Source organism: Myodes glareolus, chromosome 6 (assembly GCF_982192425.1).
Source record: "Myodes glareolus chromosome 6, mMyoGla1.1, whole genome shotgun sequence".
Taxonomy (NCBI): Eukaryota; Metazoa; Chordata; class Mammalia; order Rodentia; family Cricetidae; genus Myodes; species Myodes glareolus.
The window spans coordinates 91,813,833-91,838,396 of NC_142031.1; the positions used below are offsets into that span (position 1 = coordinate 91,813,833).

Consider the following 24,564-nt stretch of genomic DNA (forward strand, 5'->3'; position numbering starts at 1 on the left):
TAATGGAAGAGCAGCTAGGTGTAAACTGGTGGGGTGGTGAGTATAGAAAGGAAGGAATTGCTTAGAAGGTTCTGGTTTGTTGGTAAGATTAATTTACCTTAAAAGCTTTAAACCAGGGTGATCTTTAGACAGGCAGGAAAAAGCCTCATGTGTAGAACACTTTGGGGTTTGCGTAAGCCAGCAAAACAGTCAGTTAAAACAGGAGCAGAGGCATGAGCAATACACCCTTAAATATTTCACTTGAGCCTAAAATGTATAAATGGATATTCACTTGCTTGGTGTGAGGCCAAGGTCTTTTCTCTGATTATGGTTTTGTTGAATCATCATTACATTTTCTTTATAAACAAATCCATAAAGCATTACTTACAATTTCTAGGTATAAACTTTTTTAAAAAACTCATTTATTTCTTTTTTATTTTCGTGTGTGTATGCTCGCACATGCATGGGTGCCTACAGTTGCTAAAAGAGAGTATCAGATCACATGAATGTGTTGTTAAGGATAGTCGTGAACTTCCTGCCATGGGTGCTGGGAACCACACTCTGGTCCTCTGTAAGAGCAGCAAGAACTCCCTTAACCACTGAGCCATCTCTCCTAACTCTACAGCAGTGGTTCTCAACCTTGCTAATTTTGTGTCCCTCTAATACAGCTACTCAGGTTGTGCTGACCCCAACATAAAGTATTTTCATTGCTACTTCATAACTGTAACTTTGCTGTTGTTATGAATTATAATGTAAATATTTCTGGAGATATAGGTCTGGCAAAAGGATTGTGACTCACAGGTTGAGAACAGCTGCCCCAGACTCTTTCAAGTAGAAGGTACTTAGGGTTTTTGCAAGGAACGCTTAGCACCAAATTTCTGATTTTCACAGATTTGCCTGACTTTTAGTTACATTTCAACAAAATTTCAGAAAAAATATTGTATCTCTCCAGTATGTTTTATTTCTTTATAAATCAACTCCTTTCTTCCTTTTGACACTTGTATTGCATATAACTTTTAACTTTCTATTTGCAGAATTATTTTGGTTGACAACTTATTTTGTCAGAAGCATGTCCTTAATAAAGATCTGTTTTTTAAGTGTTCTTTTATTAAACTTAAGTTCAGTTTTTGAAAATACATTTTTGTGTTTTGTTGTTGTTTTGTGTTTTGTTTTGTTTTGTTTTTTGGCTTCCTAACTCACAGATCTGCCCACCTCTGCCTCCCAAGTGCTGGGACTAAAGACGAGTGCCACCACTGAAAATAAGATTTTAAGTGAATAAACTTATCGATGTGAATATTTAGTCACAGTTTTTAAGGATTTAAATAAAGGAACACAAGTCCGTGTTGAAACCTGAATACTCCAGAATGCCAGAGTGTTTTTTGTTTTTTTTTTTTTTTTTTGTGATCTACTTGACAGGAAAATGAAGCCAGGTGAGGTTTTAGTATTGATTCATCTGTGAAAGTGGTACCTAATGAATCCCCTATTAGAAATGTCCACGGTGTGGTGCCGTCCCAATCCTTCCCACACGTGCTCCCTAATGAGGTTCCTGCGCCTTTGTCTCTTTCACCCAGAAGTCGTGGGTTGTGATCATAGCTGACAAAGGTGGCCCTGTCTAGGCCTCTTCCCGGATGACATCCTTGTCTTGACCTCTGTCCTCATGTGATTGGTTTCTTTATTTTCCTGGGTTTCAATTTATTTCTGTTGTTCCACTTGCTTTTTAAGTATACCAACTTTCCCTGTTGTTTGGATGTAAGGCTTTTAAGATATTCTCTTCCAAGCCAGGTGGTAGTGGTACACATCTTTAATCCCAGCACTCAGGGAGGCAGAGGCAAGCAGATATCTGTGAATTCAAGGCCAGCCTGGCCTACAGAGTGAGTTCCAGGACAGCCAGGGCTACACAGAGAAACCCTGTCTCAGAAAAAAGAAAAAGCAACAGATGAAAAAATATTCTCTCCCTGAACAAATCTGCCTTGTAATCTTACTTTAGTTATGGCCTTTGTGGAGAAGTTTCTAATCTTGCATAGTTACCCTCTGCTTGCTCTGGAATCTAGAGCAGAGTTGCCACTCTCCGCTGAATGTCTGTCCACAAGTCTCTTAGTGGCTCTTAGAACTCACATGTGAAAATGTCTGGAACCCAGATCATGCTGACGGCTGTCCACTGAACTTTCTTAGTTCTTTATTCGTGCCTCTAACATTGTTAGTGCTCCCATCAATGCTGTCACTTTCCAACGGTTCTTCTAAGCTAGGAGCTTTGACAAAATCGAACAGTTTGATTCTTCACTCTTTTTGCTCCTCACTGTCTTAGGCCCTAAATAAATGGTGCCCACATCCTGTAATTTTTGTCTCCACGTTCCTCTTGAGTACCTCATTTTATTCCCAGTTCCATCCATGTAATTTCTGTCTTATGCAGTGTTGTATTAGACAGGTAACTGAACGTGCGTGCTGTTCCTTGTCCTGTATATGGTTCTCCAAAAGCATAAACCTAAAGCCAAAGATGCTTGTCAACTCATGACTCAGGATTCTTGGAAATTCGTAGCCATCACCTGATTTTAGCACATAGGGTATTTAGACTTTGTCCTTTCTGACCTCAGCGTTCCTGATCTTCATTTCTTCCCCATTTAGAATCCCTGTGTCTTTACACACAAACTGTCCTGACTTCTAAGATCGTCACGTGTAAATTGCAGTCATAAACTCTGTGGTTTTCTTTTCCCCTTTTTAAAAAGTCTTTCACAATAGCTAGCTTGATAATTTGCTAATGATAAATATTTTATTGAAGAAGTTTTCAAGACTGAACTACTTTGGGTAGAAAACCACTTATTTTAAATTTTTTGTTAAATAGTGAAAACATAGAATCTGGGCATGGTGGTACAAACTTTTAATTCTTGCATTTGGGAGATGAATTCAAGGCCAGCCTGTAGTGTATGGCAAAACCCTGTCTCAGACAAACAGACTCAGTGCTATTTTCATGTCCATGGATATGATGAAGCCCACTTCCCTCTCCTGCAGAGTACTCTCCATGCACAATAACTGTAAACGTCCCTTGGCCAGGTGTGCAGCACGTGGATCGGAAGTGGCGTTGTCAGCGATCTCAATGATCTCCGTCGGGTCCATAACCTGCTCGTTTCGTCTCTGGACAAAGTTCAGGCGGGAAAGGGATCTTCCAGCCAACTGTACCGAGAGAGTGCCACCACCATGGAGAAGCTGGCCGTCCTCAAGGCATGGGCAGAGGTAAACATAGCCTCTTACACCTCACCATCCTCTATCCCCGATGCTCACTGGAGAATCTTCTGGGCATTAAAACTGGCCCTTGGCATGGAAAGCTTTCTTAGAGTCTGTGGATGAGTCTTTTGTGAAGCTCAGTCTTATTATTTGTGGCGGCACACACCTGTAATTCTGGCAGGTGAGGCAGGAGATTGCCATGCTTGGGCTTCATAGCAAGTTTTAAGACAATCAAAGGCACAAAATGAAACTCTGTCTGAAAAATACAAAGCAAAATCCTTTGTCTTAAGAAAGGGTTATTTAGCCAGGTGGTGGTGGCGCACACCTTTAATCCCAGCACTTGGGAGGCAGGGGCAGGCGGATCTCTGTGAGTTCGAGGCCAGCCTGGTCTAAAAGAGCTAGTTCTAGGACAGGCTCCAAAGCTACAGAAAAACCTTGTCTCAAAAAAACAAAAAATGAAAGGTTTATTTATTATAGGGGAAGCACAAAAATATAAATAATAGAAAATATTTTATGCTAAGATTCTTTTATTTAATTAATTTTAAGAGATTTGTTTTTTTGTTTGTTTGGTTTTGGTTTTTGGTTTTTCAAGACAGGGTTTCTCTGTGTAGTTTTGAATCCTGGAACTTGCTCTGTAGACCAGGCTAGCCAACTCACAGAAAGCCACCTGTCTCTGCCTCCTGAGTGCTGGGATTAAAAGCGTACACCACCATGGCCCAGCTTAGTTTTTTTTTTTAAAAAAGTAGTTGTTTTTAAACCTATTTCATTTCCACAGCTACTGTGTGTGTGTGTGTGTGTGTGTGTGTGAGAGAGAGAGAGAGAGAGAGAGAGAGAGAGAGAGATGTCCACACACGTGTATGTGGGCACTTCTTTATAAAATTGCATTATTTTAAATTTTCTTTTCTAAATTTTCCAGTTGCTTTTGAATTATCACTACCTGCCCTCCAGTGTTTGTAGTAACTGATTTCTTTCTCTTCCAACTCAGTTCATTTTAAAGATTTTTTACTTTATGTATATGTGTGTTTTGCCTACATGTATGAAATGTATATGTACCATGTGTGTGCCACTACATGATAGAGGCCAAAAAGGGGATCCTCTCAAACTGAAGTTATGGGTGGTTGTGAAGCACCAAGTGGTGCTGAGAACCAAACTCAGGTCCTCTGCAAGAGCGGCAGGTGGTTTTAACTTGTGAGCATCTCTCCTGCCCCTCAACCTGTGCTCCCTGTGTCTGTGGTACAGCAGCTGAGCATCAGTGCTGCCTCAGAGTGTGTGGTACTCAGTAGATAAAGGATGCTGGGCTATGGAGGGAGGTGACCCCTGTAGTCAATGTAGATAAAGGATGCCAGGATTGGAGACGGACAGACATGGATTTATTCCTTCATAGGAAGAAAATGTAGAGTTTAATGCAATACCATAAAAATTATGTTTTTCCAATTTTTAGGCTATAGATCAAGTTATCTTGGAATCCTGTACTTCTTACTCTGATAGCACTTTAGTAAAATAACGGTTTTCGCTTATTTTAGTAAGATGATTGCTTTTATTTATAAAGTTTTAGTCTCTTTGAAATTAATGCAAATCTGACTTTATGTTTTCTGTTAAAATTTATGTTGAAAATAAAGTAAGAAAAGATACTAGTTAGTGGACTTTATTTTTAAAAAATAAACCCCACAAAATTAGTCCTTCGGTCTCAAGTGCATGCCATTGTACGTTGCGATAATTACTACGGTCCTTTTATGGCAGCAGCAGGTCCTCTGCACATTTGCATGCTGTGCTTGGTGGACCTGCCGGGACAGCTGCCAGTGTGCAGTGTGAAGAACATTAGATACTGAGTCAGAGGCCCTGGAACACGTCCTATCTCAAGATTTACCATCTGTGTGACTTCCTCAAGTGACAGTTGGCTCTCAGCCTCAGTTTCATCATTAAAATGTGGGAATAATACCTTTCATAAGTCATTCTGTATAGCAGTTCAAAGCATTGTGCCTGGCACCGAATCAGAATGTCACATAACGAAATTAATAACACTCATTTATTTGGAATTCTTTCTGATTTGGGGGTAATTTGTATTATGCTTTCACAATTTGTACCTCGGGCTTAGTGTTCCCTGCCGTCTGGGGACTCTTTTACCACTCATTTCCCCTCCACTTTCTCAAACGGCACATTGTTCTTGTCTCTCTACTCAAGGCCTACTTTTACTTCTGTTTTTTCATTCAGAGAATTTGTTTTCCAACTCCTCCAAGTCTTTAGGTTTATGTAAACTGTGTGTCATTGAGTGATACCTCCTATTCAAAACTTGTTTGGGGAGGGGCTGGCGAAATGTCTCAGAGGTTAAAAGCATTGACTGCTCTTCTAGGGGTTCTGAGTTCAATTCTCAGCAACCTTATGGTGGCTCATAACCATCTTTAATGGGATCAGATTCCTTCTTCTGATGTGCATGAAGATAGAACACTCATATACTTGAAATACATGAATAAATAAATCTTAAAATCTTTTCATACTAATATTTTCTTTTTAATTTTTTATGCATATAAATGTTTTTTGCATGCATATATGTATGTATGCCATGTGCATGCCTGTTGCTCTGCACAAGTAGCAAGTGTTCTTAATTTTAGAGCCATCTCTCTAGATCCATTTGCTTTTTAACATTAAAATTAGGAAATGGCTCTCATAGAATTGTAGTGTAAATTAAATTAGATGCCAGTGTAGGACTATGTGCAGTACTTGCTATTTTGTCCATAATGAACATATATGCTATAACTAGTTTTAAAATTATTAAAATTTTGTTTTAATCTGGGACTAATATTTTTCTTATCTCCACTCTGATTTATCCCATAACATATTATGTAATATCAGCTCTGAAGCAGGATAGTAAAGAACAAGAGAGATGTACTGTATTTACTTAGCAAGGCAAACTCAAAACAAGAAGATGGAACAGAGCGTGAGGAGTGCTACCATAGAAATATAGAATTCTGAAGCAGTGCAGGGCGCGTGAGCTAGACAGTAGGCTCGGAGCTGGAAACTCAGAGGACAAGAATATTTCACAGTCAGCATCTGTGTGGAGAGACCTCAGAAGTCCACGCTATCAGTAATTCCCCCTCCCCGACCCTCACATCTTCATGCTGTGTCCTTTGCCTGTATTCTTTCTTTCTGCCCCTCCCCTATTCCTCATCCCCTGAAGTCTTTTGAAAGAATTCCAGTATCTTCACTTCCCTAGTTATTCCTTCCATTGAGATTACTTCCACTAACGCTGTGAGTAGCAATTATTCCAATCACCAGCCACCTTCAGAACCTGTCTTACTTGACCCCATAGCTCATGCTTCTACAAGTGTACAACCACCACAAAGCTCTCCACACTTCTCTTGAGAGCCAGAACATTTGTTATCACTGACCCTAGAATTCCTTTTATGTTCCTTTTCTCTGAGAAGACAAGAAATAAGTCCACAGATAGGTTTGCTTACCACGTTATTTGTAACACCAAGGGGTAAAGATCCTTTGCTGAATGTCTTTATGGTCTGTGATTGCCTGGGCTAAACAATCAGAAGAGAACATGAAATTAGTTCAACTGTAGGGAAATTCATGGACATATTATGGTCTATGCAATGCAGCCATTAGGGTATGATTATGAAGATTGAGAAAATTGCATATTAACTGATACAACTTAATAGAAAGGTCTTTGTACAGCAAAATTATGGCTTACAAAGACAGAGCATGAAAATGAGAATTGGAATTATGAGGCATCTCAGGCTCGTATGTTCTAATTGTTTGTTTGATTTGCGGTAGTATCTCGCTATGTATCCCTGGCTAGCCTGGAGCTCACTCATCTTATGTAGACCAGGTTGCCTCACACTCATACGATTTTCTGTCTTCAGCAGTTTTTTACTTCCCCAACCTCTTAGGACACATTTATTAAAATGAAAGTTGTGGACAAATATGTATGTCTGACATAAAAATCCCTGCAATGAATGACTCTCCTTTCTTGTGTCTTTATGTCTTTACCAAGTAAAGCTCCAGGTATTTCTACCTTGTCTCCTGCGCTCAGGCAAGAGCCACAGTTTACTGCTTCCCTGCTCTTGTTCTCCCTGATCCTCCTGCAGGCAGTGGCTGTGTCCTGCAGTGCTGTAGAGTGGAGAGTGAAAGTTTGTCCTTGAATACTCTGCCGCCTTTGCTGTACTCTGTGGTTCTGCTCCGCCCCCACAGTGCTCCGCCCCCACAGTGGTTATGCTCCGCCCCCACAGTGCTCCCTCAAAGGTCTGGGAATTCACTTCAGAAGCCACATGTGCTCAGTCGGTGCCAGACACTGGGTGCACTATGGCAGGGGAGGTGCCACGTGTACAAAGTTTGGGACTTCTAAGTTTACCTTTCTTTCTCTACGTTTATTGTTGTTTACTGTTTAAGACAGTGCCTTGTTACGTTACCTAACTGACCTCAGATCCATTTTCCCCTCAGCTTCCCAAGATTACAGACATACACCCAGCCTAGAAATAAACTTTAAAATTCTTTTAAAAAAATCTTTCTCAGCATTTTATCATTCCCTTATCATAGAAATAAAAAGTAGATATTTTTGTCTTTGTTACCTTAGTTTCTAGCACAATAACAAAGCAAGGTACCAACTAAGGATTCAAATGAATTTTTTGGTTATATTTATAGTGTTTATTGGACACTTTCTTAAAATGTCAGTATAATATCAAAGTTGAGGTGGAGGAAAATCTTAAAATGATTGGGAAATGTGTGTGTGTGTGTGTGTGGTACACCCCAATGTATAGAAGACAAGAGCAGGTTGATCTCTGAGTTTGAGGCCAGCCTGGTCTACACAGCAAGTTGCAGGCCATCTAGAATAACAAAACAAAGTTTTGTTTTTGTTAGAAACAGAAGAAAAAAAAGGCCAAAAAACCCACCTCTGGGAAACATGAATGTGGTGTTTATAACGCAGGCAGCCATGTGTCTAGTCTAGAAATTTGTTAGTTGCCCTGTGTGCTCCCGCTGTCTTCTCACTGTGTGAGTGTGTAAGGGAAACCTTGCCCACCAGGAGCTTGGCGTGCACAGGCCAGGAGCTTCCACAGCAGATGCACGGGAGCAGTGCTGTGGAGTGGAAGTTTTCAGGGCTTCTGTGTAGTGTACTTGTTTCTCTTTATTCCTTCCCCCCGTTTCCCAGCTAGGTGTTATCAGTTCCCCAGAGCCTGAACATGAGGACAAAAATAAACTCAACAAGGAAGTACCCCGAACATGCCCTAGGAGAGTTGGTACTTTATGCCTTTTTAAAACGTCCACAAACTACAAAGGGCACAGATAATACATGTGACAAGTACATCATATTCTTAGATCTGTTGTAATTACAAGATTGCTAAGTATCATTTAAGGCCTGTGTAGGAGGCAGATTGGGGGATATTTATGGATATCCTTTCCCTGGCCACCTCCCTTCTCAGTCCATTTCTTTGAAGGCTGTTTTATTCTGTAGTAAGCCTGGGAAAGAGGCAGTAGACAGGAAGTTATGCTCTGTGCTGGGAAAAAGGAGGCTTTGTAAAATGGAGCAAGCATGCCAGAATAACTCAGAGACGCCTACTTAAGGGATATCGTGTGCGAGGAATAGTCAGAAATCAGATCAATTAAAAATGCTTCTAAAACAGGACATAGAGTTGCTCGCTAGTGCTCATCAAGAATTCATAAAGTTATATACTTTCTAATATCCACACCGAATTCCCCTTGATCATTTAACTGCATAATTATAACAATTTAAGAAACCCAGTTTTTATCTGATGCCTTATTTTCAACTCATGAATGTCTTCTTAGGTATATGTGGTTGCAATGAATATTAAAAAAGAAGCAGAATCAAAACCAAAGAAAACAATTAAAAATCCCGATGATGATGATGACGACTATGGTACCATAGATGAACTACCGCCAGATAGTTTGATAACCCTGGTGCAGCCGGAACTGCCCACGCTAAGCCGCCTGTGGCTGGCAGCACTGAAAGACTACGCACTTTTGACTTTACCAGCTGAATTTTCTAGTCAGCTTCCCCCAGATGGTAAGTATTAGATGCAGTATTTTGCTCTTAGGGAGTTCAAACTAATATTAAACAAAATGGACTTGGCAGAGGCTAGTACCAACAACAACATAATAACGTCTCCAAATCTGATTCTGTGAACTTGAACTTGGCATTGTTTCATTTAGAGCATGTCCTTCATACCGACTTTGTGAATTCAGGCTATAACCAGGGAACGTGTTAGCTGAAGCAAAACCTCCTGTGCCATTGTAGTGACAGCTGCACGAATAGGGCACTCTGGAGAGCTAGGGACCACACCACTATGAAGTGCACTGCTGTGCAGTCTGATGCCCTAGCTTCATGACAATCCTACTTGAGCCATGAGCTGTGTTCCTAAGAATTCCTCCTCAAAACCTCATTCTTCCAAGCTGGCTTGATGGCTCAGAGGTCCTGAGTTCAATTCCCAGCAACCACGTGATGACTTGCAACCATCTATAATGAGATCTGGAGCCCTCTTCTGGCTGCAGGCATACGTTGTATGCGTAATAAATAAGTAAATTTTAGAACAACAACTCATTCTTTCTCTCAGATATTTTGATGACAATGACTGAGTCCCTTTTGTTTTCCTCCCTTCAGGCACTGTGACAGCCAGGAGGGAGTAGAAGCTCAGTGTTGCAGTGGAAATGGGAGGTGGGAGGAAGTGAAGGGTGGAAAACAGACTGAGAGGGTCTCTGTTATGGTGAAGACAGACAGCAAAGGAAGAACGGTATAAGGATGCATGGTGTCCCTGGTAGCAGAGAGGAGAGGCTCAAAGGTGGGCATCAGGAGGGACAGGCCCCCGGCTTAGCTGTGGGGGAGCCTTTGGTTGGGGAGGAGCTTGTTGCCAGAGCACACTTTTGAAAATAATGTTTTTACTTGATTTGATTGCTTCACAGGTGGAGCATTTTACACTCCCGAAACCATCGATACTGCGAGACTTCACTACCGGAACTCCTGGGCCCCGATTCTCCATGCGGTGGCGCTTTGGCTGAACAGCACAGGGTTTACGTGTCCAGAGTCCACAGAAGCGGCAGCAGTGTCTGGTACACAAAAACGCTCTCCAGCTGTCGGAGTAAACCAGGTGCCAGGAGCAATGGCTTCTGCTAAACCCTTGCCAGAAGTTAACCAAGACAGAATGCACCTGATCCTAGGTGGGTGTCCCCATGATGCCTTGCAGGACTGCTATTCGAGAGCATTTGTAGTTTTCTCTGTAACACTATGGGAGTTTTCGTAGGACAACTCAGAGAAAGAAATAAAAGGACATTTTCAGCTCCACTTAGAAGTTAACTGAATTTTAATCTGAAAATTAATTTAAAACTACTCTAAAAGTTTAGCCCTAGTGTCCAGTCACAGAATATTGAATTTCAAGGAAAAAAAAAACTGGGGTTTTTATTCAACACACTTTCTTTATGCTGGAATTTAACAGATTATCTAATGAAGAAAAAACTGTTTAAACAATTTTTAATTTGTGAGTGTTCTTTTGTTATTTAAGTATGTATATACTCTGAAGGAGCTTTGGTGGTCTCATCTTTTCTGGACAAGGAAAGGAAGACAACTAGTAAGGTGTAATTATGGAATTTGTTGGAACTTACAAAACCATAGCCTTGCACACATTGAGCACTTGTTTTGACAAGTCTTGTGTGTGGCCTGACATTTAAAAACCTTGTATGTGGGGCCGGGCATTGGTGGTGCATGCCTTTAATCCCAGCACATGGGGGCGGGCAGAGGCAGGTGGATCTCTGTGAGTTCGAGGCCAGCCTAGTCTACAAGAGCTAGTTCCAGGACAGGCTCCAAAGCTACAGAGAAACCCTGTCTCGAAAAACCAAAAAGCAAAACAAAAACAAAAAAACTCAAAAAAAAAAAAAAACCCTTGTACATGGCCTGAAGAGATGGCCCAGTGGTTAACAGTACTTACTGTCCTCACGGGGCCTGAGCTCATCCCCAGCACCTACATCAGGTGGCCCCCCAAATGCTGTAACTCCAGCTTCATTTGGTTGGACCTCATTCTGTGGGCTCTGCAGGTGTGTGCACTCACATACATAAACCCACACACAGATACACAGAATTCAATCTTTAAAAATTCATGTATACAAAATTGTTGGGCAACTCTTTAATAAAAGTAGTTAAGGGCTGGTGAGATGGCTCAGTGGTTAAGAGCACTGACTGCTCCTCCAGAGGACCTGGGTTCACTTCCCAGCACCCACATGGCAGCTTGCAGCTGTCTGTAGCTCCAGTTCAAGAGAATCTGACATCATTATACCAATGCGCATGAAATAAAGTTAAATAAAGTTTTAAAAAATAAAAGTAGTGAAATACTTATTCTTTTTTATATTTTGTTTTATTTTTTAAAAAAGAAAACAAACTGTCTTTTTTTTCCATTTTACATACCAATCCCTGTTCCCATTCCCTCCCCTCTTCCTATTCCCTCCATCTTCCCCACTTCCATCCCCCATCTACTCCTCAGAGAGGGTAAGACACATTGCTTTGGGGAAGATCCAAGGCCCTTCCCACTATATCTAGGCTGAGCAAGGTATCTGTGTACTGACTTTTTGGGAACCTATTCTCTTTGGATGGATACTTATTTATTCTTAATGCACTACACTTTATTAATTCTAGAACTTGAAATGTGAGTATCTTCATAATCAGCTACTTACAAACTGTGCATACCTAATTTGAATATTAAACCAAATGCAGGATACAACCTTTGGTTGTCTTTGTCTGCTTAGCCTAGAAAACATTTTAATTCTTTGATATTAATAAATATGTAGTAATCTGGCAAAAATGAAGAGCAGTATAGTATCAAAGTAACTCAAGTGTTTTGTGTTAAAAAAAACCTATGTTTTTACTTTGTGCGTTCCAGGTGTGAGTATACAGTTTCTTTGTTCCCCTCGGCCTGAGGAGCCCATTGAACACGTCACAGCATGCCTGCAGGCCTTACACACCTTACTGGGTTCTCCTTATGCACGAATCCACATTGCAGAGGATCAGGTACAGTGTGTTTCTATCATGGATAATTGTGTGCTTTGTAGTAATCTTATACTTTGGAATAAATTTCTCACATTGGAAATAAACATTGTATATTACTAACAAGATTGTGTAACTAATGCCAGTGTAAAGGGTTTTGTTGCCAGGCGGTGGTGGCGCACGCCTTTAATCCCAGCACTCAGGAGGCAGAGGCAGGCGGATCTCTGTGAGTTTGCGGCCAGACTGGTCTACAAGAGCTAGTTCCAGGCCAGGCACCAAAGCTATACAGAGAAACCCTATCTTGAAAAAACAAAGAAAATAATAAAGAAAGAAAGAAAGAAAAAGAAAAAAGAAAAGGGTTTTGTCCGTTGGATGGCTACATGGAGCTATGCTATAGTTAGATGCTATCAATGCCTTCTTAACCTCACAGCTATGGGAATAATGAGGAAGGAGGTGGGCGCGCCAACAGTGTGCTGCAGAGCGAAGGACAACTTATCGGGAGAAAGTTACTGCAGCAGATCTTAGAGAGGGGCTGCCTCTGAGAAACAGTACAAGTTCAAGGGTACTGTAGTTATTTACTCTGGCTGACATAAAACAGGCAGAGGGCATCGGATGGAGCTGGGAGATGCTGTAAAGGCCAGATTGTGAAGATTTCTTTATGACATGCAAAGGAAATGATTAAAATGTTTAAATAGAAGAGCGTTTACTTTTGTTTGAAAGGGTCATGAGAGGCAAATAATGTAACTCAATGAAAAAGCAGTTGCATAGATAGATAGGCAGACAGACAGACAGATAGCTGTGGAAGGATTTCACAGGCAGCCTTGTGGCGGTCAGTTTCTGAGATGTGAGAAGGGAAGCACGGAGATCAGTTGTGAGGCTCTCTACCCAGTTTTCCAAAGCCTAGTGCTCCAGAGAACTCGAGTCCAGCTGCTAAGAGGCCTGTATTGGGAACATGGGATAAGCAGCATTGCAGTTGGAAAGAGGGAACTAGACTGGAAGTGGGGACCATTAGTGAGATAGGAGTAGAGCAGACGGCAGCAGCTATTGAGGGCAAGAAAGGCCTTTCAGGAGGACAGTGTGGATGGGAAGAGTGTGACAGGAAGATGCAGACCTGTATCAGAGGACAGAGGAGGCCTTTGGGGACACTAAGTAAGAAAGTCTCGAACATTCAGTTACCCTGAGGAGGGTGGCCTGACTGGAGAGGCACAGGTCCTCACCAATTCCTGGAAGTCTTCTAGGATAACAGAAGGAAACATGAGGAAAGATGAAACAGCCTTGGATTTTTTTTTTTTTTTTTGCTCTTCTGGGGATTGGATCCAGAGCCTCCTGCTTGCTGAGCAAGCATTTACCAGTTCAGCAGCACGCTGAACTGTAGACAGTCTGTATCTTGAGAGAAGAAGGGAGAAAAGTTTTGACTGAATTCAGTTCTCTCCTCTATGTTTTAATTTGAGGCAAGCTTATTGTATCAATTAGATGTGGGATATTGTAGAGGCTTAAGCTCCAACTGTTCCTGAGGTAAGGAGAACACACCAGTAACTCCTCTTAGGTGGGCAATTATGAACTTCTGTGACACTGAACTCCAGCAATAGCAATAGCGCAGGTGTTTTATTCCAGTGTCAAACTTTTAAATATTTAAATACTAGCCGTTTGTTGCTTGAAAATCCTCTAGGGTAATGTGTGACCTCTGAATTTTATTTTTATATTTTCTTTTGTTATACAGTCCTATATATTACATTTTAGTCATAAAATTACTTTTGCATGTCTATTTTCTCAGATTTTAATAATATATATCTAGCCTTTGAAATCTAAATAAACTAAACACGTTTGTATTTATTTATAATAGCTGATTGGTGTTGAGTTGCTCAGTGTCCTGCACCGCCTGCTGCTGACCTGGAACCCACCCTCCATCCAGCTGCTGGTCACTGGGGTTGTGCAGCAGATTGTCAGGGCTGCCCAAGATTATTTACAGGAGAAGAGGAGCACCCTAAGTAAGCACTGGAAACTGCACTGACTTATAGCAAACCTTCTTTATTCCCTAAAACGTGGGTGGTTTGTTCATATGTACGGGTGTTGTGTCTGCGTATGTGTCTGTGTAGTGCATCATGCCTGGGGCCCACGGAGAACAGAAGGGTGCTGGATCCCTAGAACTGGAGTTACAGATGGTTGTGAACTGTCACCTGGTCCCTAGAGCTGGAGTTACAGATGGTTGTGAGCTGTCACCCTGGGTGTCAGGAATCAAGCCCAGGTTCTCTGGAAGAGCAGCCACTGTTCTTAAGCACTGAGCCTTCTCTGCAGCCCTGTACTCTTAATTTTATAATGCTAGGGTGCCAGGCATGATGGGGCATGCCTATGATCCCAGCATTGGGGAGGTAGAAAGAAGATCACAAAGTTCTAGGTTTGTTCTCCACCTTATAACAAATTCAAGATCAGCGTGACCTAGAGACCTGTCCCAAAAAATTAAAATTAAAATTAAAAAAAAGAAATTACTAATTCTGGACTTCTTCCATTCAAATGTGTCAATTTTATATTTCGGTTCAACCTAGCATGTTTGTTATTCCTGTTATGAAATACAAAACTAACAAAAAGCCTAGTATTGATTTTCCGGGTGAAATGGACTACCCATGGCCTTCAGGGAGGGTTTATCTACTCAGGACATTGTACCAAGAAGGACATGGCACCATTTACACATTTACTTAGAAACCTTTTAGAAATAACTTAAATGTATTTATTACTTTATGTCTATTTTTTTCTGGAAATTTCATCAACTTTATCTTTCCTAAGATGAAGAGGATATGGAAAAAGAGTCCTGTCCTGCTCTAGGAGAAGGAGGTGACAGCGGTGGCCTCGTTCCTGGGAAGTCCCTTGTGTTTTCAACCATGGAGCTGCTGATGTCCATCTTAGTACGTCATATGCCACACCTGAGTGCCAAGATGTCGGACTCCCCAAGTCACATCGCCCCCAAAACTCGCCTGTCAGAAGAAAGTGCTCGTCTGGTGGCAGCCACGGTGGCCATTCTGTCTGAGCTGCCGTCCCTTTGCTCACCGGCCGGTACGGTATTTGGAGTGTACTATCCAACCATAGGCAAAGATGAGCTTTCTCTGCATCTTAATTTAGTTTTCTTTTCTTCTTAAATCTCAGATGCTAAATGTGAAGTTTTTAAAAGGTTACTTTACCTGTAAGAGCCTAGGAAAGACTAGAGTTTCTAAACTAGCAACCTAAGGTAGCCTTGTCAGAAGTCTGTCAGAGAGAGGACCAGGCTGTAGCTCAGTGCTGGACAGCTAGACAGTATATGCAAGGTCCCCATCTTGACTTTGATCCCCAACACAACAAAACAAATCAAAACTCGAAGACTGAGGGAAGACTCGAAGTCAGTGCATAGACTTCAGTGAAGTCAATGGGAGGAATGACAACTCCATTTGTGAGTGCCCCTGGGAAATCAGAGCATGTCTGAAGAGAGCGACAGTCACCCTCAAGGACACTGAAGAGTTAACTGTTGACACTGAAAACTGTCTTATGGACTAGACTTTCAGTTTGGCAGTAAAAGTAGTAGTACCAGAAGGCATGTGGCGCCTTTCAGCCCAAGCAGACCTCTCTGACTCCGACCTGACAGGTGTGGAACAGTGATTTCTGCGTCATGGTCTCCATAGGTGCTGCACTGGAGGGCAGGGCCTGCTACTACTTTAGGATACTTCCAGTCCACATTTGCTTGCCCAGTCGTTTCCCTGACTTATCTCAGAATTACTTTAAGACTCACCAGGCTACTCAAAGTATTTAGTGTTCTAGTTTTTCTGTCCTCCATTCTCATGCCCGTTATGAAGGGCAGGATTAAATACCTCACATTGGAAACAATAAAAACAAGATTCATTTGGAACAAAAAAGAAAATACCACTCTGTTTAAAAACAGTATGGCACTTTCTTATTTTTCAAACTGATTTGTAATGGTAGTAATATAGTAAATTTTGAATAAAATCAAGAAAAGAAATACTAATAAATCACAGTCAGTCCAGGCATGGTGATGTTGAGGCAGGAGGATTACCTGAACCTAGAAGTGTGGGACCAGCTTGTGCAAAATAATAAGACCTTATCTTAGGGAGAGGAAAACACAACAAATTGTTTAAAAATAATTGTGTGTGTGTGTGTGTGTGTGTGTGTGTGTGTGTGTGTGTGTGTGTGTGTTGGAAACAGCTATCATGGGAACTGAAGGCATTACAAAATAACCTGATTTGCTTTTATTTCAGGCTGTATGACAATTCTGCCCACAATTCTGTTCTTAATTGCAAGAATATTGAAAGACACAGCAATAAAGTCTGCAGACAATCAGGTTCCTCCTCCAGTCAGCGCAGCTCTGCAGGGGATAAAAAGCATTGTGACACTTTCGATGGCCAAAACCGAGGAAACTCAGAAACAGTGGACAGCTCTGATCCGGAGCACGCTCGCCTGCATCCTGGAGTATTCACAGCCAGGTAGGCTGTCAGAGGCTTGCAGGTTTTAATTTCTAGATGGTGTTCCTTAATAGATTATTGCTTGAAGACCCTTGTCAGGAGACTGCTGTGTAACACTGAGTCAACCCCAAGACAGGAGTTTTATCCCACCTTCACATCTAAAGTGTGAATGCTTCTTCCTGCATTGTGGGCTCTAAGAAGTGCTTTTCTTCGTCCTTATATGTGTGTTGGTGGGTTAAAAAAAAGAGAGAGCGTATACCCAGAATGGACATGTATTGATATATGTATGTTTACTGCTTTTTTTTCCCTTTTCTTTTGTCCCCCTTGGAATTTTCTCTCTCTTTCTCTCCCACTCTCTCTCCCCACTCTTTCCTCCTCCTCTTTGTTATTGTTATTTTGTTCTTGAAGCAGGGTCTTCTAAGCTAACTCAAACTCATGATCATTCTGCCTTAGCCTCTTGATTCCTTTTGATTACAGAAATATACCACCATGTCTGGTTTTTTTTAATCTTTATTTCATGTATGTTGGTGTTTTGCCTGCAAGTTGGTCTATATGAGAGTGTCAGATCCCCTGGAACTGGAGTTACAGACAGTTGTGAGCTGCCATGTGGGTGCTGGGAAGAGCAGTCAGTGTTCTTACCTACTGAGCCATCATCCCAGCCCCTGGTTATATTTTTGATTGCAGCAATATACCACCATGTCTGGCTATATTTTTGATTACAGAAATATACCACTGTTTCTGGCTATATTTTTTCAATAAAAATAACAAAGTAGGAGCCAGACATGGTCATGCTTGCCTACTACCATGTCAGAGGCAGGGCAGGTGGGTCTCTGTGCATTCAAGGCCAACCAGGACCATAGAGTGAGACCCTGTCTCCAAAGAAAAGTAATAAAATAGAAGGTAAAATACTTAGGACTATTCCAACATATCCCTAAATATAACTACAATCTTGATATTTAAACATTTTATCCTATAATGTCTGTGTATAGAAATAAATAATTTCATACATTAATACATATCAGTTAATAATGTATATAAATCTGTGCATATACATGTGTTTTATTGAGTGAGATAGTATCTATGAACAATGTATGAAATTTGTTTCTATTTTAATTTATATAAGTAAAAAAATCTCATTTTATTTCTTGAATAACTTTTTTAGAATTGATATATATATATATATAAAAATTTCTTATTCACTTTTTGTTTTTTTGTTTTTTTCAAGACAGAGTTTTTCTGTGTAATAGTCCTAGCTAACCTGGAACTAGTTCTTATAGACTATAGTACTTATTTACAGTTTTTGCCCACTTTTCTTCTTTGTTTAACTTTTTCCTCTTACATTTTATTTTTTTTAAGAAAATATGAAGACTCTAAAAACAGAATAATAAGGAAAGATTCACTACACTATTTTTTTTAAACATTCCACAACCAGGCATGGAGGCTCATGTCTATAACCCCGACCCATGGAAGACGAAGATAAGATCACTGGGCACTCAAATTCCAGGCCTGTGTCAGGGATGAAGTGACAGGGAGAAGCCATGAGGATATTTGTACAGTGTTCGTATAGCAAGGGAGGCAGGACCCTGTTTAACACAAGATTAGTCGTATCGTAGGGAATTTCCAACTTGGGAATCATGTTTCTTACTTTAAAAATTGAGCTCTTCTACTTTATTTTTGTGTGTATATATTTATACCCACACAAGGAAGTTCTCAAGGGAACAATGAATCTCTTTAAAAATGCTGCAATACCTTTTTTCATTTTTAGAACCTTTGATTTTGAAATAAAAGTTAAGCTTTAATAAGATAGTGCAGAGCAGATGTGGACTGCGGTAGGCCCTCGTCCTCCCTATCGCCCCACATGCTCTGTGACCTCTGGGAAGCTCACACCCATTGTTTTTTCTCATCTTAGTAACTCCGCCGAATCATTTAAGATTATATTGACATCCTTGTGATTGTTACTCCTAAATACTTCATAGATATCCTAATAACAAAGCCATTCTTTAAATACACACAAAAGAATTGCTAAATTTAGGAATTTAATATTAATGCAGTACTTTTGTTTGTTAGCAGATTTCAGAAGTTGTCCTAACAATAACATTTTCTTTGTATTATTGTCATTTTGCTCTGACCTCTTTTAATCTAGGGCATTAACATGACCTTTATCTCTATGATCTTCTTCTTCTTCTTCTTCTTCTTCTTCTTGCTTGTTTGTTTGTTTGTTTGTTTGTTTGTTTTGTTGTTTTTAAAGATAGGGTTTCTCTGTGTAGTTCTGGCTGTCTTAGAACTTGCCCTGTAAACCAGACTGCTCTCGAATTTAGGGATCCTTCTGTCTCTACTCCCACCCTCGTTCCCCACCATTTAGTCCAAGTGCTGGGATTAAAGGTATGCACCACCACTTATGTTTGTGTTTTTGAAGACTACAGGACATCTGTTCTGCAGAATATTTCTTAATTTATAATTGTCTAATTTTCCCCTCAGTTTAGCTTGTGTTCAGTTTATTCCTTTTGGGCAGGAATATCACCTAAGTAATGTACATCTTTCTCAGACAGTCTTGGTAGACAGTGTTTAGTATTGCTTTGTCCTACATCAAGAATCTCTTGACTAGACGAGTTGGTGCATGCCTTTAATCCCAGTACTCAGGAGGCAGAGGCTGGTGCATCTCTGTGAGTTCAAGGCCAGCCTGGGCCATATAGAGAGTTCCAGGACAGCCAGCCAAGTCTATGTAGAGAAACCTTGTCTCAAAAAACAAAAATAAATATAAGAAGAAAAAGAATCTCTTGGTTTTTATTTTTTGAGACAAAGCTATGCTTACTGTCACTCTGTAGCTCAGGCTACCCTCAAATTCGTGCCACTAATCCTGCCCCACCCACCCACATGCTGGGATTGCAGATGTGCACCATGCCAAGTCTCAACTTTAGTAACTGCATCAAGGTGACGCCTGCCATAATTCCAGGTTCTAGTGCTGCATTCTTCTATCATAGTCAAGTAGTCTGCAGAGAAATTCTTTGAAATCACCTTGTCTGCTTCCTGTGAAACTTTAACATGGAAAATGAAAGTGTGCCTGAAACGTATTTTCCTGTCTTAGTTCCACAGTGAGAGTTTGGTGATCTGTATTTTCTAGGTTGAGGCACACTCTGTGTAAACAATGAGAAAGTGTTGTTCATGGCTTTAATTCCCAAGTCTTCCTGCATTGTCTTCCTTTTGTCCCGTAGATGATTCTATGCCTGCACCTGATGAAGTAAGCACACTTACAGCCATTGCGCTCTTCCTGTGGTCTGCCAGCAGCGAAATAATAGGAGTGCAGTCCCTACAGAATGGCTGCATGAGCAGGTTTAAAAGTGCTCTGAATTCATGTGACCCGTGGGTGAGTTACCCTTCAACAGTCTGCTTTATCAGGAATGTTCACATGAGCTCACTATGATGTGACACATGCAATGAAAACTTACATGTTTGCAGTATGGCTTTGTCTTTTTAATCTTGTTTATTATTGTGTGTAAATGTTTGATGTTTGTGTGTGTACAGGTACTTTGTGTGTCACAAGCATTTTTACCTGTGGAACCATCTGATCAGTCTGTAGTATGGCTTTTAAATTGAAACATTGTTAAGGAGCTGTGTATTTAAGCACTAAGGGACATTTGTAGATAATTCCATTTGCCAAAATTCTCCAGTGTCTGAAATATTATTAACCCTGGCCATAATGGTAGGGACTTTACATGGGTTTTGTTTTTCAGTATTTATTTCAATGATACCAAGAATGTTAAAGAATAAATTTATATTATTGCATCTTTTAATGAGCATTTTTATTAGTTTATTTTGTCAAAATCCAAGTTAATGCTTCTCAAGCATGCCACACACCAGGAAAAGATCAGTAAACTACTTCTGGCCTCCACCCTGAGCTTCCTTAAAGTCTTCAGATTTATGGCTAAGAGATCTGTATTCTTAAAATGTCCTCCATGCTTTTCTGTGTCCAGAGAAATTTGGTAGTTCATTTTCTAACAAAGCACTGAATTAAGTGTATTTCACTCTTTGTCCCACAGATTAATGAACACCCCTTCCACCTATCCCTTCTTAAAAAAAAATATTAGTACTGTAGTAGGCATGGTGATACATGCTTTTCATCCTAACACTCAGGGGGCAGAGGCAAGCTTATCTCTACAAGTTTGGAACTTGCCTTAAAAAAAAAAACAGTTATTATGTTAATATAAACAGTTGTTTTCAAATAATCAAAAGGGGTTGGTATATCTAAATAGTGTATTTTTGTAGCTTTATTTTATTTAGGTCAGTCCTTCATTAACTTTCCTGACCACTAAAATTAAAATCAGAGACAATTATATATTAAAGGAAGAATTGAAAATAAATCAGACTTCACATTTTTTGGCTTTCTCATACAGTAGAAATATTTGTTATGTAAGCATGGTGATTTGGTAATTCATGTATAAGGAATTTCTTTCATCTCCAGTTTTATTTAGTTAGTATTAAGTTCCATTTTTCTCCTATTCATGTTAAGGTACAGTGTGATTGTTAACCAAATAAGATCTGCCACATACATTAATTGAGAAAAATCACTCTCTTATATATAGGTTCAAGCCAAATGCTACCAGCTTCTCCTCTCGGTCTTCCAGCATTCCAATCGCGCCCTTTCAACTCCCTACATCCATTCATTAGCTCCGCTAGTAGTTGAAAAGCTAAAGGCTGTCGAAAAAAACAGACCAGCCAATAGTACAGAACTTTTGGCTGTTCAAGAAGGAATTAAAGTTCTTGAAACATTGGTTGCTCTTGGAGAAGAACAGAATAGTAAGTGTTTTCTTTCTGTATTATTTATGAATCTTAGTGTTAAACACAGGTTTTGCAGAAGTGCATTTTCCAAGAAGTAATTACGGTCTCAATGCATAATATCTATCTGCTCATGTTACTAACATAATGTATTGGTTATTTATATTTTGTTTTTATGAGTGAGAAGCCACAATGAATTGCTGAGGGCATTTTAACTCACTGATTTTGTTTTATGTTTTCTAGGAGTGTGTTTTTAAGAACTAGGAACAGTAGAGATATTTAATCGAATTTTAAAAATAAAATATGAATTATATAAGCCTTATGTTATAACCAGGAAAATATAAGTACCAACCATCATAAGATACCTCAGGATTTGATACTTAATTTTTTTTGCTTCATGATTAATGCAACATGTATTTATTTAACCAGAAATACATACTTTATATACAAAGTATAAGCTTTTGTATACTTAATAGAGGCATACTAAAATATGATTTTTAATTGTTGTGAAAAAGCTAAAATTTTCAATAAATACCATATAATTGAACATTAAGGGACTCCCAATTTTCAAGACTCTCTTCCATGAGTCAGGGAGTGGTTCAGTAGCCAAGGGCTCACCTGGATGTCTAAGCCCTGGGTTCTATGCTGAGCATGGGGCAGGAGGTGGCAGGGGAGGTAATCTCATCTTTGTCTTCATGTTAAGTTTAATTCTAAATTTGGGCATCTGTTGAGGAATCAAAAGTCAAGTCAGATTTTAAATACTGAGGGATAGTAAGACCAGTGCTAGCATTACAAAGTGAATAAGGTTAAGTCCTATTGATAAAGTTTATAGTTAGTAAAATAAATATAATAAAGTTACATCATACTTTCTACCCAAGTAACCTATGCATTAACAGTTTCTTCAAAAAAAAATCCTTTCAATTTCAATTTTTTTTCTGTTTCTTTCTCTTTTTTTCTGTTTTTTTCTTTTTTTTTTAATTTTTGGTTTTTTTAAGACAGGGTTTTTTTGTGTGTAGCTCTGGTTGTCCTGGAGTTCACTTTGTAGATCAGGCTGGCCTTGAACTCAGAGCTTCTCTGAGTGCTGGGACTAAAGGCATGTGCCACCACACTTGTTTTATCCCTGCTGACGTCTGAGCCCCTGGCTTCATGCTGAGCACAGAGCTCTACCACTGAGCTGTATCTCCAGTCACACAGCAGCTTTTCAACATTCTCTACTATCGTTACGATTTGCTGGGAAACTTTTTCATTAAAAGAGAGCACATTTCCAAAGAGGTGAAAAAAGTTAAATGATAATTTTAAACCTAAAGGTTTACCCTCTTAGAATCATGTGACTTTATAAAAATTTTAAAAATCTAAAAGATGTTATTAAATTTATATCACTCATTCATTAATTCATTGTTAGTACTCTCCTAGTGTATGTAATCCTAGTTATTTAAAGTGATTTTTATCACTTTTACACCTGTGAATTGAGATCAAACCCTCATGCTAAGCAAGCACTTTTATTTCTGTTTTTATTGAGCTCTACATTTTTCTCTGCTCCCCTCCCTGCCTCTCCTTTCCCCTTCAGCTCTCCCCCAAGGTCCCCATAAGCAAGCACTCTTATCATGAGCTATGCCCCCACCCCACCTTTACTTTTGTAAATCATCTAGGTTTAAATTTTAAGTAAAAAAAAAATCTGATTGCATATTCTATCTTGCTGTGTTGTAAAACATCTGTAATCCAAATAAAACCATGTTCATTATTAATACTGCAAGTTGATCTGATTTCAGAATGGAAATTATAGCACTTTAGTAGTACCCATGTTTTATGCCTTTATTTTTTTAAAGAAAGTCATTTAGCTCAGGGACATGGATGGGGCCTGACCAGCTATTAAACTGTAATTGCACAAATAACCTACATTACCTGTTATATATTCTATAATATATTGTTTCTGTTAACAATGTCAAGCTTCCGTTTCTCCAATCAGGCCAATCTTTGCTGTCCTCTTGTTACAGGAGTCCAGTTACTTGCTCTTTTGGTGCCCACTTTGATCTCTTACCTACTGGATGAAAATTCTTTTGCCTCAGCAAGTTCTGTCTCCAAAGATCTTCATGAGTTTGCACTCCAGAACTTAATGCATATTGGACCTCTGTACCCACATGCTTTCAAGACCGTAATGGGGGCTGCTCCTGAACTGAAAGTGCGCCTAGAAACTGCTGTTCGAGCAAGCCAGGCCAGCAAAGCTAAAGCAGCTGCCAGGCAGCCAGCCCCTGCCACACATTCTGCACCAACAATTAAGCTAAAAACAAGCTTCTTTTAGTGTGTTCTTCCATTCTTTTTTTTTTAATTTATATTTTATGTTGTTAGTGACAACCCCTGTATCATTCCAGACTATAGACTGTTTTATTTGTATATTGGAATTATAATGCTTTGAGGTTGATTAAATGAAATAGTGTTCGCACCTCTTACTGACTTTTAAAGATCATGTGGTAAATGTATTTCCATTTTTATCCTAATAACATTTTTCTTTTCTTGACTTTTTTGTTGCTAATGTTTTGGGGTTTTGTTTTTTGGTTTTGTTACTAGTGATTTGATCCAGAGCCTTGGTCATTCTAAGCATGCACTGTACTGTGACATATAGCCCTAGACCCTAATTAACTTATTTTTGTAAACACCGAGCCATGGTCTTTTAAATTGAAATGCTAAGAACATAATTACATCATGTAGTTGGGCAGCCTTTGGCTATTACTGGGAAAATAAAATGAATCAGACTTTAGCATTTGTCAGAGGAAGTTCATGGAAAAGCAAGCAGATTGTAAAATTTGACATAACTCAAAAAACAGAAATCTTTGTTTTATGGCAAATATAGTATGAATAAAATCACATTTTCTAGCCATTTCATCAGATATCCTTGTCTTTCTGATGGGCGTTTAACTTTCACATTAAATGTCTGAATTGTGCTTTGTGTATACCTCTGTTGTGAACTGGACTGAAATTCTCATCTAAAGATGGACTAAAGGTTTCGAACATGGCATATCACTCTGCTTATTTTTAATGGCTAAAATTTGTCCTGCTCCGCGCTTTGTAATCACAGAGCCTCAGGTTCTGACTGTGGTCGTTAGCTTCATTCATCAAATATTTATTGGGGCCTGCTGTGGATAAGGCAGCACACTAAGTGCCTGAGGGCGC

The 24,564-nt window shown here is 39.7% G+C and overlaps 1 protein-coding gene across 1 annotated transcript in view; it reads left to right on the top strand.

Annotated features, from left to right (window-relative positions):
• Heatr5b (HEAT repeat containing 5B) overlaps nucleotides 1-24,279 on the top strand; it is a 76,738-nt gene extending 52,459 nt beyond the window's left edge. The window contains exons 27-36 of the mRNA XM_087907340.1: nucleotides 3,028-3,207; nucleotides 8,983-9,220; nucleotides 10,114-10,368; nucleotides 12,078-12,205; nucleotides 14,025-14,169; nucleotides 14,963-15,229; nucleotides 16,420-16,644; nucleotides 19,836-19,987; nucleotides 21,204-21,417; nucleotides 23,391-24,279. Of these exons, the coding sequence (XP_087763466.1) occupies nucleotides 3,028-3,207; nucleotides 8,983-9,220; nucleotides 10,114-10,368; nucleotides 12,078-12,205; nucleotides 14,025-14,169; nucleotides 14,963-15,229; nucleotides 16,420-16,644; nucleotides 19,836-19,987; nucleotides 21,204-21,417; nucleotides 23,391-23,695 (2,109 nt within the window). The 3' untranslated portion in view covers nucleotides 23,696-24,279. The remainder of the gene's footprint in view (nucleotides 1-3,027; nucleotides 3,208-8,982; nucleotides 9,221-10,113; nucleotides 10,369-12,077; nucleotides 12,206-14,024; nucleotides 14,170-14,962; nucleotides 15,230-16,419; nucleotides 16,645-19,835; nucleotides 19,988-21,203; nucleotides 21,418-23,390) is intronic.
• Nucleotides 24,280-24,564: the final 285 nt, after the last annotated feature.